Source organism: Salvia splendens, chromosome 3 (assembly GCF_004379255.2).
Source record: "Salvia splendens isolate huo1 chromosome 3, SspV2, whole genome shotgun sequence".
In the NCBI taxonomy this organism is placed as follows: Eukaryota; Viridiplantae; Streptophyta; class Magnoliopsida; order Lamiales; family Lamiaceae; genus Salvia; species Salvia splendens.
The window spans coordinates 34,340,124-34,356,241 of record NC_056034.1 but is presented as its reverse complement, the minus strand read 5'-3'; the positions used below and the strand labels follow the sequence as shown (position 1 = coordinate 34,356,241).

At 41.0% G+C, this 16,118-nt stretch overlaps 2 protein-coding genes across 2 annotated transcripts; both read left to right on the top strand.

Moving 5' to 3' along the window:
- Nucleotides 1–524: 524 nt before the first annotated feature.
- LOC121795201 (pathogenesis-related protein PR-1-like) lies at nucleotides 525–1,155 on the top strand. The gene has a single exon (XM_042193668.1). The coding sequence runs from the start codon at nucleotides 528–530 to the stop codon at nucleotides 1,044–1,046; it is 519 nt and encodes a 172-aa protein (XP_042049602.1). The 5' UTR covers nucleotides 525–527; the 3' UTR covers nucleotides 1,047–1,155.
- Nucleotides 1,156–10,314: 9,159 nt separating this feature from the next.
- LOC121793881 (protein DETOXIFICATION 16-like) lies at nucleotides 10,315–15,810 on the top strand. The gene is made up of 8 exons (XM_042191906.1): nucleotides 10,315–10,554; nucleotides 13,430–13,543; nucleotides 13,720–14,264; nucleotides 14,345–14,488; nucleotides 14,683–14,921; nucleotides 15,071–15,189; nucleotides 15,275–15,361; nucleotides 15,452–15,810. Exons 1-8 carry the CDS (start codon nucleotides 10,399–10,401, stop codon nucleotides 15,503–15,505), a joined length of 1,458 nt encoding a protein of 485 aa, XP_042047840.1. The 5' UTR covers nucleotides 10,315–10,398; the 3' UTR covers nucleotides 15,506–15,810.
- Nucleotides 15,811–16,118: the final 308 nt, after the last annotated feature.

Below are 16,118 nucleotides of genomic sequence, written 5' to 3'. Positions count from 1 at the left end.
CACTTTCTATTACATTTCTTAAAACTTGTATCAGATACAAAGAAATTATAAGAATCGGAGGGAGTACATACTATTGCGATTATAAGACTATAATTATCATTGGTGCTTACCATCTCATTTCACAAATCGATTGTGAGAGAATTAAGATTATATGAGGCGATAATCACTACAATATGTAATTTTGACTTCTAGCGCGTATAATATATTGATGTTTCATCTAGATAGCTATCTGTATTTGTTAAATTTTGATCAGACCCAATTCTTTTCAAATTAAAAACTCATGTATATATAGAATAGTAGCGAATAATACATATACTAATATCATAAAAAAGACTGAATGAATAGATCCCCTCTGCTGAATATTTGACCTCTAACAGATGTGCCAATCATTATCGAACATGGGTGCCACCCCATATTTGACACTTTAAACTTCTTTATTCAACTACTTTATGCCACCTTTCTTATAAATATTATAACAATGCTACATACATAGAAATTATAATTTCAATGCGATGCTACAGTTCCAAATGCACAACCCCTTGCTCTACTATGCATTCATCCTAGCACTGATCTGCTTCCTCACTCTACCCGCGTCCGCGTCCGCAGCCGGGGTGGTCGCGGCGCGGCAGAGCGAGGCGCAGCAGTTCCTGGGCCCGCAGAACGCGGCGCGCTCGGCGCTGCGGCTGCCGAAGCTGGTGTGGGACGCGAGCATCGCGCGGTACGCGGCCGGGTACGCGGCAAAGCGGCGCGTGGACTGCGAGCTGCAGCACTCGAATGGCCCGTACGGGGAGAACATCTTCTGGGGCAGCGGCAACGGTTGGACGGCCGCCCAGGCCGCGGCGGCGTGGGTGTCGGAGAAGCGGGGGTACAACTACTGGTCCAACTCGTGCGCCTACGGCCAGGACTGCGGCCATTACACCCAGATTGTGTGGCGCGGAACGAGGCGGATCGGCTGTGCCAGGGTGGTTTGCTACGGCGGGCGCGGCGTTTTCATGATATGCAACTATGATCCGCCGGGGAATTACGTCGGAGAAAAGCCGTATTGATTTTGTCAATTATATTAAATCAAATTTATTTTTATTTTATTTTAATTTTTTTGTATGGGATTTGAATCACCCATTTTCGTTAAAATATGTATAAATAAAACACGAGTGTGCGCGGATTTCAGTTTTCTTGAATTAATTAAGTTTGTTAATGAAAAAAACATGGCGTCCTTAGCAACTCATATGTGAATAATTGTAATTAGAAATGTGGTAATTACAGTGCTGTCAACATGTGGATTTTTCGCTATTAAAATGATTGTTTCCTTACATGTAGAAGCCCCTCAAACAGTTATGCACCATGGAGTTCAGAAAATTGAGTTCCTAAAAGACAGACAAAAGGGTTAAGTGATGGATGCGTGCGGTGCAGTTGTTTGTCAACTTTGAGAGAGAAGATTGATGCTTATAGACGTACAAAAAGTACAATATGGTGGGGATCTCTCTTCGAATTTTCACACATATTTATAGAATCAAAAGGGAGGACTTGAAAAAAGATTCGGCAATTACTAGCTATCCGCATCCCTGTCTCTTATTCGTCTCTCAATCGTCTCATTTCTTCACTATTTATGGGCCCCACTGTACTTTTCACCCCATCTCTTAACTAAGAGACAACATCTGCATCCCTCCATCTCTTAACCATCTCTTAATCATCTCATCATTAACTATTCATTCAATTTCATTTTTTATTTTTATTTCCAACAAATTCAATTAATAAAAACACACTTCATTAAATAAAATAAAATTACAACTTGAAATTCTAAAAAAATAAAAAACCACATTAATAAAATCTTAAAAAATAAAAAATATATAATTTAAAAAATACATAATTTAAAACTCAAAGAAGCAGAAGAAAGAGTTGTCTAATGACGATCATGTGCGTCTACTGGTTGCCAAATTTTGCTCAAATGTGCTCCATTAGATCCTTCTGGAGTTGGGCGTGGGCGGTAGAATCACGTGTCCTTACCCGAATAGACAGTTGCTCTTGCAAAGAAGAATGCACTCCACTGCGAGGCTGACTACTTGAGGTAGAGCTTCCCGGGGTTTCAGGGTCGACCCAATTTCCCGCCTTAAGTCCTTCATCGGCGACAATCATGTTGTGCAAGATTATGCACGTATACATGATGTCGACCATATTCTCCATAAACCACGTACGAGCGGGGGCTTTGATAATGTTGAATCGAGCTTGGAGAACCCCGAACGCTCTCTCCACATCCTTGCGAGCAGCCTCTTGCTTCTGCGCAAAAAGAGCCTATTTTTCGTTCATCGGCCTGTTGAACGTCTTCACGAAGGTTGGCCACTACGGATAAATGTGGTCGGCAAGATAGTACCCCATTTTATACTGGCGGTTGTTAGCGATGAAGTTCATGGCCGACGATTTACCATTCAAAACTTCGCTGGAGAGGTCGGATTGGTTGAGCACGTTGACGTCGTTGTTCGATCTGGGGATCTCGAAATACGCATACCAAATCCATAGCCGGTAGTCGGCAACGGCCTCGAGTATAACAGTGGGGTGGGTGCCTTTGTGGCCGCTCGTGTATGACCCCATCCACGCCACAGGGCAATTCTTCCATTGTCAATGCATGCAATCGACGCTGCCAAGCATCCCGAGGAATCCGTGCACTTCTTCGTGAAGTCGGAGCAGAAACTGACAATCTGCAATGCTTGGCTTCCGGAGAAATTCGTCGGTGAAGGCTGCCCGGACGCCTTTGCAGAAGTTCATCAAACACAGTCTCATAGTGCTTTCCCTAATGTGCAGGTATTCGTCGAACACATCCGCCGTTTGTCCAGTAGCAAGCTGACGGATTGCTGCAGTACATTTCTAGAGCGTCGTGTAACTGGGACGGCCAACGGCTTCGAACCCTTCTTGGAAGTACTCTTCGCGGGCTGTCAATGTATTTGCGATATGCAGAAATAGTCATTTCCGCATGCAGAAACGGCGACGGAAGTAGGTCACTCCCCATACCGGGTTCTCACAGAAGTAATCGCGTACCAACCTTGTGGCGGCTTTGATATGAAAATATCTCTACAAATATCCCCAAATCTCTCTTATTTAGTTTAGTATTGATTTAGCATATATTTCCCATATATTATTAGGATCTTTATTTTCTTGTTCTCTAAGTCAGGGTAGTCTTATAAATAGGAGGCATTGTATTCTTCCCATTCAATCAAGAAATATCATAATTTTCCTATTTTTATCGTCTTCTTTATTTTATCGCAACCCGAGTTTGGAGCTGATCCCGGGGAAAGCCCGAGACGACCACTTTTATCGCTCCGTCGTCGACCTCTCGTCATCGCCGGAATCTTGTTAAGTGAGTGCACCCTTAACAATTGGTGCTTTCTTTGTTGAACTCATGTCAGATTGTCAATCATTCGGAGGTCGTACGGAACTCATGTGTTCCATGCCGATGATAGCGGAGCCGGTACTGTCGCCGGCCGTGCAGTCACCTCCCCTGGACCCAATTAGATCGATGTTCGAACAGATGATGGCCGGTATGGCTAAGTTACAGTCGCGCATGGATGAGTATGATTGACCACCTCCGTTGCCTGATCCGGACCCCGCATATGATCTCGTGGCACCCGATCAATTGGATGGGCAGCAGCACTCCTACAATCAGCCGCCGCACCTGCCCTACAACGAATCATACGGACAGTGTTGGTACCATCCCTACACCGACAATGATCCGTCATGGGGTAACTCGTTCAACTACGGACTTAACCCTTATCAACAACCAGGCAATGCCGGACAGACATACCAACAGCCCCACAACCCTCTTTGGTGTCCGTCGGCGTCGCCTCAACAACTACGGTTGCCTCACACCCGAAGCCCGACCTGCTGGGATCCACCACAGACGCGACAGCCATACGGTTGGGAACCGCAAGCTCGTCCCCTCAAAACTTTTGAATGGCAGTGTCCCCAGCATCCCTTCAACCAAGATTCTGAGCCCTTCCGGCAGCTGCAAAACTCATTCCCGAGTGCACATCCCTGGCAACTTGATTGCACGGTGTTTTCTCTATCGTGTAACCACCACTCAGTAGCGCCGCTGCCCGCTGCTGTCCCACAACCACCACAGCCATGTCAGCTATCCTGCGGGCCTCCAACGAGTCCCCACCATTCAGCAACAGCCCCGCTGCCTTCTGCTGCGGCTGTCCCTCCACCAGTTGCTATTTCTCTCTTGTGCAGCCCCGATGTCAGTGGAGCGGAAGAGGAATTATTGGAAGATGAACCGCCCCAACCCGATTACACCCTTACGCAGCCAATACTTGACTATCTGTTAGCGGCCCCCGCCGTCTTTGAGACATGGTTGGAAACCATGGACCGCCGCCTCGAGACAAAAATGGATGCACTTGATCATGATGTGTCTGGTGTATCGCGTCCTTATTCCATTGCTCTGCTTTGTGATAATCATGGAGTTGAGGAGGATAGAGATGCAAGCCTTGACCACCGACAAGTTCCATCTTTTGAGAAAATATATCCATTGTGCAGCTCTGATGCTTTCTTGCCGGTTATCGTAAGGGATTTCAAGGTTTTGCTTCAAGGAAATGTGCATGATTGGTTGGATATTTGGAAGTTGAGGAAGATGATGAACTCTTCTTTGTTAAAAGAGGACATAGATGGTTTCTATGTGGAATGTGGATTTGCATATCGTAATGTTACAGGTATGAATTATCGTTCAGCATTACTCGACGCAGATGCATGGTTGATCCCTCACCGGATGGACAAGCGTTGTTTGAGCATTCGTGGTTGCGTTGACAAGATCCCCGTTTTAGTGTTCAATTATCACAAGGCCGCCTTGGTAATTTTTTATGGAGATAATGAAGGGAGACGTTCAAGTGTTCGGTGTGCGTTTGATCCAGGAGGAGATAGATCTCGTCAAGCTTATGTTATCAGCGACTCTCTTCTGTGCTTCTTCATGTTTCCACCTTGAGGACAAGATGGATTTTAACAGAGGGGGAGTTGATACAGAAATATCTCTACGAATATCCCCAAATCTCTCATATTTAGTTTAGTATTGATTTAGCATATATTTCTCATATATTATTAGGATCTTTATTTTCTTGTTCTCTAAGTCAGTGTAGTCTTATAAATAGGAGGCATTGTATTCTTCCCATTCAATCCAGAAATATCATAATTTTCCTATTTTTATCGTCTTCTTTATTTTCTCGCAACCCGAGTTTGGAGCTGATCCCGGGGAAAGCCCGAGACGTCAACTTTTATTGCTCCGTCGTCGACCTCTCGTCATCGTCGGAATCTTATTAAGTGAGTGCACCCCTAACAGGCTTCCTCCCGGTTATGATGGATGTAAATCCGGGATCGCCTTTGAGGCGGCGCGGCTTCCTCCTCCTCCCTACGTCGATCTTCTTCTAGCGATTCTTCGATGCATTTGCTCAAATGGATCCATGAATGGATTAAATTTGAGAGAAGAATAATGTTTTGAGATGAAGAATGTAGAGTGTTTGAGTGAGAATAGATAGTTTTTTATGGTGTATTAATTTGTGGGAATGATTTGATATTTATAGAAGTGATTGGGGGCTTAAAAAATAAAAAAAATTGTAAAAAACGGCTATAAACGGCTAGTATATTTTTTAGATTTTTTTTTTCAAATTTTTTCTGAATTTAAAAAAAAAACATAAAAAATATTTTCAACGTAAATAAACAACGCCCACTCGCGGGCCGGCGAGTGGGCGTCACGGACGAACCGGAGCTCGCCAAGTGGCCAACGCGCGTGGCAAGCTGTCTCGCGCGCTACCTCTCCGCAGCGAAACGCCCGACAAGACGAGACCAAGACGTAGGGCTGCATCGCCGTCTCTTATCCGTCTCGTCTCTCCGAGACGAGACCAAGACGGATAAGAGACACGTTGCGGATGCTTTAATGGTGGTTGCATCAACTAAAACAAATACATCTATAGCTGTAATGCTAAATGCTTTGGCCATATGAAAAACAAAAAACTTCACATTTCCAACAGTCCACCATATAAAGCCCTACAAGCTTAAAGTAAATTAACAAACAAAAAACTTCACATTTCCAACAGTCCACCATATAAAGCCCTACAAGCTTAAAGTAAATTAACCTCATAAAATATTTTTGAATCCCCTTCTTTAATTGAGCTGAACTCAGTTTTCGATTTGTTATTTTTATTTGCTTTATTTATTTCTGTTATTAAGTTATAAAATCAATCTTAATTATTTGGTTTTGAGATTTATGTTGTACGGAGTAGTACTTAGAGTCCAATCATTAGTTTTTATTTATATTTGTACAATCCATTAACCGTACTAAAATTATATTTTCCACATTGCAATTACTCCATACGTCCCTTGTAATTTATCGCATTCCTTCCTTTATAATTTGTCACCATTTAACCCGACACGGGTTTTAAGAAATGTAATAGAAAATAAGTTAAAAAAAGTAAGTGGCATGTGGATCTTACTTTTATATATTAGTTTTATAATAAAACGTGAGTGTGAATAAGTTAGTGGAATGTGGGGTCTACTATAAAAAATTATAAAAATGAAAGAAGACAAATTTTTAGGGGCGGACGAAAATAGAAATAAATGTCAAATTTTTAGGGGGAGTATATTTTAGTGTCAGTTCGAGAAATCCAATTCCCATCCTGCTTTTTTTGTCAAGATGACTTTTCATTACCAAATGGATTAAGATCTCTTTCAAATTGGCATCCTTACCTTGGTTCACAACCGTCTCACCTAATGAATGAAAATGACGATAAATTTTATATGAATTGATACGACCATGAAAGTCGTGCATCAATGGTATCATCAGCAGCTGAATTCTTTAGGTAATCAGCCTATCGAGATGTCGTCCAAATGCTCTTCAAAAACCACTCATGTCTTCGACTTCGAAAGAGCTTCACGTGAGTACCTTGCACTCCTCAATCAGAGTCCTGTGGAGAGAGTTATGGCCGTTTTACGAAAGTCGTGCATTGAAGAGCGGGTAACTCCAGAGAGAACGTGTGGCTAGGCGGAATGAGCAAATAAAACATCCCGTCTGGGGTTTTGCCCGATTTTGCGAGATGAGGTAGAAATTTTTCCCATGCAGGAAAACGCCCGGTCGGGCATTTTTGCGCTGTTTTGCGCCCACTCTCCAATTAAATATGCTTATAAATATATTTTATACTCTCTCCGTCAGTGAAAAAATGTCTCATTTTGCCATTTCGGGATGTCCCTGATTTAAAGTCTTATTTAGTACTCCCTCCGTCCCATAATAGATGACATAGTTGGAGAGTGGCATGAAATTTTAGGAGATGTTGTTTAGTGTGTTAGGTAGAGAGAGAAAATAGTATATTTATATTAATGTGAGAGAGAACTTTTTTTTGAAAAGGAAATGCGACATCTTTTGTGGGACAAACTAAAAAGGAAAGTGTGACATCTATTATGGGACGGAGGGAGTACCTTTTTTCCATACTCAGTAAGTGAACCTCACCATTCACCTAAATTATTACACTCATGTTACATTATAAACCAATAAATAAAAATGAGGCCTACATTTTACAGAGTCAAAAAATTTCTCAAAACCCGTGTTGAGACTATAAATAGCATGGACAGAGTATAATATAAACATCAATATTGAGAAATTTTAATATGGATCAAAGAATTGCATGTTTTGGTTAGTTGAAAGATACCTACTACAAACGAATATTTGATCAGCCTATTTATAAAACATGTTCAATAAAAAGCAATCATGTCCTGGACAATGAAGACAAACAAATGAACTAGTAAAAGAAATATAAACATACGCATGCGTTGTACAATATGCAAACCAAGCCAGGTACTAATATATTAACATGCAAATTCCATTTAAAGAACCCAAGTACTTGTCATTTAACCCATAAATAGCAGTACTTCATTTGTCCACCATTTAAAAAATCATTTTATTATTTTGGATTGTCAATTATTTAAGATGCATTTTACTATTTTGGATTGTCCATTAATTTAAAGAGCCGTTTACTTTTGTGCATTCGCACATAATTTACACTAGTTTTAGTTAATGACCCATCACAACCATATAATACTTTGGACTTGTTATTTGGCAAATATAATCGAAAATGAAACCAATTTCATTATTCAATTATCTAAACAATGAGATTTTTTCTGCTTATTTTTTTGTTATCTTCTTATATTAAAAGCCATAATAAATAATTAATAGCTTTAACAATTGGTATTTTGGCATTATTAATTATTGTATAAAATTTCGATCGTCAGCCATTTATGTTACCAAATGTCCATCCCATCATTCTCATTAACTTTTAAATTGAGGCCCATTTCTCATATAACCAAATTTGAAAATTGGGTCATACTTGTTTATTAAGTCTGAAGCCCAAAATTCAACTCTACTTTCCTCTTCCTCGCATTTCTTTGTTACACTAAAATTAGATACCAAATGTGGATTAGAGTTTTATATATTTTGTGTGTCTATCTTTATACAATATCAAAATGTAGACGAAATTTAAAATGGATTGTTTAAAAATTATGTCATTGATACAAGTCAAACAAATAAGACACTTCAAGTGAGTCGGTCAGCTAATTAATTCTCAAAATATGCCACAGTTTGTGGAAGTTGGAATTCCTAATTATATATATCTCCATAATCTTTGAAATGCATGACATACAGATCAAACAATCACAAGCAATGATCACATATTTACATTCTCGTTCCAAACCAAAGTTGTTCAAAGCCCAAAATATTAAATTTTGCCACTATTAACAATGTATGCCATCCATGCTATTTACCACATAATTTTTTAATAAAACAATCACAATTTTTTCCACAGACAAATATTACAATCTTTGCCAAAGAAAAACAACAAATGATGCCATATCCACTGGTAATCCTCCAATAGTACCGTCGGACGTAATCCACAATTAAATTATGCTATGCTAATTTGCACATTTTTGTATTGATATTAGCTCATTTCTAGGTTGTCTACATTTCTTTCCTAAATCGTAGAGTGAAACGATAGGTCATTCGATAACTTTAAATAAATGGCTTCCTTTTAAATATTGCCATGTCAGCATACACTAATTTTGGGAAAGTATGTGTGAATTAATTAATTAGTGGTCACTAATTTTTGGGAGACCATATTGACCAAATTTGTTGCTATTTGTGCTATCACTTGCTTGAAATATGTTACCCATCTTTAACACCATTGGAATAAACCAAAATACCCAATGAATTCTGTTTTTTAAATTCAAAAACTTAATTTTATTGATCTTGTATTTTTTTAATATAATGTTTGAGAATTGATATCTATATGATTTTTTATTTGGACGGTTGAATTGCATCAAAGATCAAATAGTTTTGTAGTCACTATATATGAAAGCACTTGTGCGTCTTCTTTCTTTCGTGGAATTATAACACTCAAAGAGTCCATTGTACTCGTACGAAATTCAACACCAACATGTGAAAAAGACACCAAAAAATACTCCATATGAAAACAATTTCATACTGAAAAATAAGTAAGTCATATTTGGTGTGGGCACAGGTTTTAAAAAATATAAAGAATAGTGAGTTGATAAGTTAGTAGAATTTGGGTCCATTTTTTATATTGGTTTTATAATAAAAATGTGAGTGAAATGAGTTAGTGGAATATGTAATAACTACTTATCATTTATGGTAAAAGTGAAATGTGACTCTTATTGGAGGATGGACCGAAATGACAAAATGTAACTCTTATTGTAAATGAAGAGAGTAACTTTTACGCGTATGGCCTGATGTATATGTTCAGTGTATATTTTCATTGAGGTCAACTAGTATATTTTTTTAGTCATGCATTAACAGCCTTAAAATATGTAAATTACAAAACATGGGGATAAAAAAATGTGACCGGGCTTATGCGGATTCAACTACAGAGTGGAGATCACTATCTTCACAAGTTTATTATTGGTGTGATACAAAGTGGCTCAAAATAGAAAATTTAGATTAGCAAGAAAGTTTTGAACATATATACTTCATTACTTCTCATATGGTAAAAATAATTACAGCCAATAATTAAGCGGTAAAAAGGTCATTAACGGTAATGATGATATGATTTGATCAGTAAGAAATTTTAATCATCTTCAGCCCATGCTCTCCGATCAAAATATAATCATCGTTTTAAAGAAAATGAGATCTAGCCTATGACTATGCAACAACGACGGCAATCAACGATTGGTGAAATCAATCGCACATAATATAATTAAGAGTTGATATTTATTTAAATAAATCACACCAAAAATTGGAACCTAGTGCTCAGCTTTTAGTATAAAATAAAAAGTGGGATCTAGATTTAATTGCATGCCCACTACACTAAAGAGTGTCAATAAACATTTGGCTGAGTTAGTGTTAAAGGAAAGCACAGAAAAACAATGGCGTCCTTGGTCGAAAAGTGTGATCTTGTAACGCCATTAGTGGTGAAAGAATATGATCCCGAATCCGAAGCAAAATTCACAAGGGATGAAATCGTTGCAGAAGCTAAGCTGCAACTCTTCCTTGCTGGTCCAATGATGTTCGTCAATGTCTTGTTGTCTGTTACGGACGTCCTCCGTAACGAGGCCGGATGGCTAACTTCTCGGAGAGATAAGGTGATCGAACCTTCGACGTTCTCGAAAGATAGACCACGAATTGCTGATTTTCGGACGTTCTCCGACGAACAACAATTGGGAAACGAAAGATAATATTCTTGTTTCTCAAGACAAGTGTGGAAAATAATATATTCATTGAATTATTAAAATGATAACAACCTAGGCCTATTTATAATACTAGAATACTAGCTTAGGGAACAAGAAAACAAGATACGAAAAGATACTATGAATCAAAAGATAACTAAACAAAAGATATGGAAGATAAAATATATCTAAACTAAAGGACTACTCGTATCAACTCCCCCTCGGTTAAAATTCACCTTGTCCTCAAGGTGGGAACCATAGATCAACGGACAAAGTTGATGGTAACAAGAGCATTGAGACTTTCCCTCCTGGATCGAACGCGACTACATACACCACCTCCAAATCTCGACGCCCTTTCCCAGCCAAGAATCTCGGCAAACCAAAGTCAGCCCTTGTTTTCCCTGCTGTGAATGGCTTAGTTTCCTTCAGTTGCAAGAAACAAATAGCAGCATGTGATGCCCGATAGTTCAAGATGTCCCGTTTTCTCATTTCGTTTGTATAGCTCTTGTAGAATCTCTGGATTCCATCAATCACCTTCTTGAACCCAATCTTGTGATCGATTTCAAGAGGCCTCAAATCTTCAATCATCTCGGGAGTTTCCGAGTCCTCGGATATCGTTGGAAGGCCTCTGATTCTGCAGCTCTTGGGTACCATCTTCATCTGGTACACCCAATTCTGGAGTTGGAACAAAACATCTCCTCCATCATCTACATCTTCATTTTCATGATCTGAATCCCAACACTTCTGTTGTGAACTACTATTTGCATCAGCACATGATGGTGATGAAGATGAATCACTCTGTCTCTCCAACTCCAAATTCAAATCCAAATCATCACTCAGCTTCACCGATTGAGGCTCCATCTCTATGAACTCCTCATCATCGAAAGTTGTCTTATTTTCATGATTATCATCATCCAATAGAGATGATTTTGATTCCTTCTCCTCATCCAGAAAACTACCCATCAAGTTCGAGGAATCATTTTTTTCCATTTCCCGATGAGCATCCGATTCTTGATCAAGGCTTGAAGAATGGCTGCCGGGAATCAATTCGATTTCATAGCAAAATTCTTCATCCACCATCTTCCCTTCTGCTCGAAAATTCTCCTCTTCATATTCGGCACAAACACCTTCCAAAGAAACAATCTTTTCTTTTTCTGATGAACTCTCTTGATTAACAGAGAAATAAGGATTCAACAATTTGAAGTAAAAGGGCGAGGAGAAGTTTGAGTCTTGTTCAAAATCCTCTTTTTTTTCGGATGCTTGATCATATTCCTCGGTCTTTTCTTCAAACCCCATGATTTCAAGATGCCAAGGTTGTGTGCCCGTGCGTGGGCTGCGCTGCTGCCGGAAGTGATCGGTTTGTCGCCTGGGTGTATCCCAACCACGAGGCAGACACGGTGATGGCTGATCATAATCCGAGTATCCTTGCGATGCACGGTGAGGTGGTGGTTCCCAACAAGAGGGTTGCCATGACCGTGGTGGGTCGTAGGGCTGGAAGCTCGGCATTGATTGGTTACTGGGAGGATCCCAACAGGAGGGGCGGTTGATGGGGAGGTCCCACGATGTAGGTTGTCGGTACCCCCGAAAGCCCCTATCAAACTCCTGAGTGTACCGATCAGGCTGCCTATCCCAACTAGAACACTGCAGAGTGTCCTGGCGCGAGCGATAGGGGGCAGCTGCCGTGCCGAACTGCAGAAAACGGCCCCCTCGGCTGCGTATATCGCGGGCAGCTCCACGTTGACGACGGATATCCCCACCAAGATCTCGGCGTCCGTGGATGAAAGGCCGGTTGACATCGTCCTCTACCGCCCAAGCGTCGCGCGGGGAGTGATACGCCTCGTCATCAAGTTCGTCCGAGAAATAGGGGGGATCAGTTTCGGGATCGGGCGGCGCTTCCAACTTCTCCAGCCTGAGTTCCATTCTGTCAAATCGCGCCAAGATCTTCTCCAACCCGGTGGAGAAAATCGCGGCTGTTCCTGCCACATCGTGCGGCGCCTCGGCGGCCGCCTGGAAATTGCGTCGCGGATATCGCGGCTGATCGTCGCCGCTGGCGCTAGAAGGAGGGGGCTGATATTGGTGGTAAGTAGCCATAACTAATAAGGGAAAAAATGAAGTTGGAGTGGAGGGTTCGGTGTTTTTTTTTTTTTTTTTTTTTTTGCTGGTGAAATATGGGTTATGGATGAAGAAGGTGGAGGATTAGGCGTGACCGTGGTGGTGGAGCTGCGGCTGATTGTTTTTCTTTCTCTTTTTTTTTTGACGGGTGGAGCTGCGGCTGATTGTTTTTCTTTCTCTTTTTTTTTTTTTACGGGGGGTGGGAAATAATTTGGGGGATACGGATGAATGAAGACGGAGGATGAGCACAGGATGAAAGCACCAGTTGTTACGGACGTCCTCCGTAACGAGGCCGGATGGCTAACTTCTCGGAGAGATAAGGTGATCGAACCTTCGACGTTCTCGAAAGATAGACCACGAATTGCTGATTTTCGGACGTTCTCCGACGAACAACAATTGGGAAACGAAAGATAATATTCTTGTTTCTCAAGACAAGTGTGGAAAATAATATATTCATTGAATTATTAAAATGATAACAACCTAGGCCTATTTATAATACTAGAATACTAGCTTAGGGAACAAGAAAAACAAGATACGAAAAGATACTATGAATCAAAAGATAACTAAACAAAAGATATGGAAGATAAAATATATCTAAACTAAAGGACTACTCGTATCATTGTCACTCATACAAACAATTTCAGTCATGTTCGTTGGCCACGTCAGCGAGCTGGCCCTATCCGGCGCTTCCATGGCCACCTCCTTCGCCTCCGTCACCGGCTTCAGCCTCTTGGTATGCCCACATATATATAATAGTACAATATAGTCTTTTATATTCTGACGAGCTGTACATTAGTTTGAAATTGTCAAACTATTAAGGAGGTGTATATAGCATTTATATGCTAATCCAACTTCTCTCACTCATCTGATGTGAGATGGGTTTGTAAGCTAACCTCAAATATTTTGAAGGTTGGGATGGCGTGCGCGTTGGACACGTATTGTGGTCAATCGTACGGGGCGAAGCAGTACCACATGCTTGGAATCCACATGCAGCGCGCCATGTTGGTGCTGCTGGTGGTGAGCGTGCCGCTGGCGTGCATCTGGGCGACGGCGGGCGACATTCTGAGGGTGCTGGGGCAGGATCCGGCAATTGCTGCGGAAGCCGGGGCCTACACCCGTTACATGATCCCTTCCATCTTCCCCTTCGCGCTTCTGCAGTGCCAGTTTCGATTCCTGCAGACGCAGAACAATGTGGTCCCCATGATGCTCACCTCTGGCATCACCACGCTCTGCCACATCCCCGTATGCTGGCTCTTGATCAACAAGATGGGACTCGGTAGCAAGGGCGCCGCCCTTGCTAACGGCGTCTCGTATTGGACGAATGACGTCTTCTTGATCCTCTACATAACCATGTCCCCTGCTTGCAGGGACACATGGAAGGGCTTCTCCACAGAGGCTCTGCATAATGTCTCCAAGTTCATCTGGCTCGCCATTCCTTCTGCTATTATGGTTTGGTCAGTCAATATCATACTAATGTGAGTTCGGATCTGTATCGGCTAATTTTCTTATACATACTTTTTTGTGATGTTTGCAGCTTGGAGATCTGGTCTTATGAGATCATGGTTATTGTATCTGGTCTTTTGCCTAATCCGACGTTGGAAACATCGGTTCTCTCCATCAGCCTGAACACGAACGGAATGATTTACATGATACCCCTTGGACTTGGCAGTGCAATAAGGTGATAATTAAATAGATTGAGTGTTATACGGACTAAATGTTCCACATCAGTTGTGAGAATAACGGGTGTGGGGTATATAGACTAAATGGGCTCTCACCCCTAACATGTTAGTCTTTCGGACCGAGTGCTCATATTTGATCTGTATCAGTGTTGCACCTTTTTCAGTATATAATAATTGATAATTAATTTCTCAGCGTGCGTGTGGCGAACGAATTGGGCGCGGGGAGGCCTAAATCAGCTCGCCTAGCAGTGCGCATGGCGACGCTGATGGTGGCGGCAGAGAGCGTGGTGGCGGTGATGGTCATAATCTTGGGGCGAAATGTTTGGGGGTACTGCTTCAGCAGTGAGGTAGATGTGGTTTCCTACGTTTCTGATATGATGATACTTATCGCCATCGCCAACATGGCGGAAGGAGTTCTCTCTGTCCTCAGTGGTACGTTGAACTGTCTGTGGCGGAACTTGAACTTTTAGAATGGACCAAAACAAATTTGGATGTATATTTTGATGGGGAAAACTACAAAACATATAATTATTCTACCAAATTAATATTTTACAACTCATTAACAAAAATGATGATATTAGGCATTGCAAGAGGATGTGGTTGGCAGAAGATTGGGGCCGTCGTGAACCTGGCGTCCTTCTATTTCATCGGTATTCCCCTCGGAGTCGTGCTAGCATTCGTGCTGCACCTCGGAGGAAAGGTACCATACGCCTATAATATACTATAATCTTTCCTATAAATTATTTTGTCACAACTTTGTTAATTTTTTGAATTTTTTTTCTCAGGGACTATGGACTGGGATCATAGCTGCAGTTTTCGCGCAGACATTTTTCCTATCGATCATAGCTCTTCGAACCGATTGGGAGGCAGAGGTAAGGGTATATTACACTAATGTTTGTGAACGGTTAATTTGGATTTGGATTCTTTGAAGTCGAACATATGCATCGGGTTCGGTGTTGTAGGCAAGGAAGGCTTGTGTTAGAGTTTTCGACTCGACAATTCCAGTTGTAGCGTAAGGGTGAAAAGATTATGAGATGAAGAAAGGTCGTCAATCTGTGTGAGAAAAGCTAAGGATTCCAGCTTATATAGAGCTTCTGGTGTTGGGCCAAATTACACATCAAGATATGTTACCGAGCTCTTGATTCTTGCATTGTAGATGCATTTTTGTTTTATGTTTATGTTTGTGTATACATGGTTTTGAATGATTTTGAGGGTTTTATAGCACTGAAAGATTGTACATAATTACTACTACTATGTTTTAGTAATCTGGGTGACATTGTTTGGCACTCCAAGAAATATTCTAAGTTTCAATATTGTTACACAATATGTTTTAAATATTTGTACATCTGCGATGGCAATTCGTGTTATTAGAAAGGAAGACTGAAAACAAAACAGAATTCCAATATTTCTTTTGCGTGAGCTCTAGGCAAAACGCGCATAGGAGTCTCATTTCTTTCCGCCACGGGTTTTAAGAAATGTTAAGAAAAGTAAATGGAAGAAAGTTAGTGGAAAAGGGGTCCCAGTTGTATATATTAGTTTAAAATAATATGCGATAAGGCCTATTTCATGCATCGGTTTAGGGGTAAAATATATGCTACTTGATCAATTTATCGCACAAAGCAAGTGTTA

Bases quoted from the DNA above. Each gene is read 5' to 3' on its own strand.
- LOC121795201 (XM_042193668.1), top strand. From the start codon at position 528: ATGCACAACCCCTTGCTCTACTATGCATTCATCCTAGCACTGATCTGC.
- LOC121793881 (XM_042191906.1), top strand. From the start codon at position 10,399: ATGGCGTCCTTGGTCGAAAAGTGTGATCTTGTAACGCCATTAGTGGTG. The intron at 10,555-13,429 runs TTGTCTGTTACG...CTACTCGTATCA, and splicing joins TGATGTTCGTCAATGTCTTG to TTGTCACTCATACAAACAAT. The intron at 14,489-14,682 runs GTGATAATTAAA...TTAATTTCTCAG, and splicing joins GGACTTGGCAGTGCAATAAG to CGTGCGTGTGGCGAACGAAT.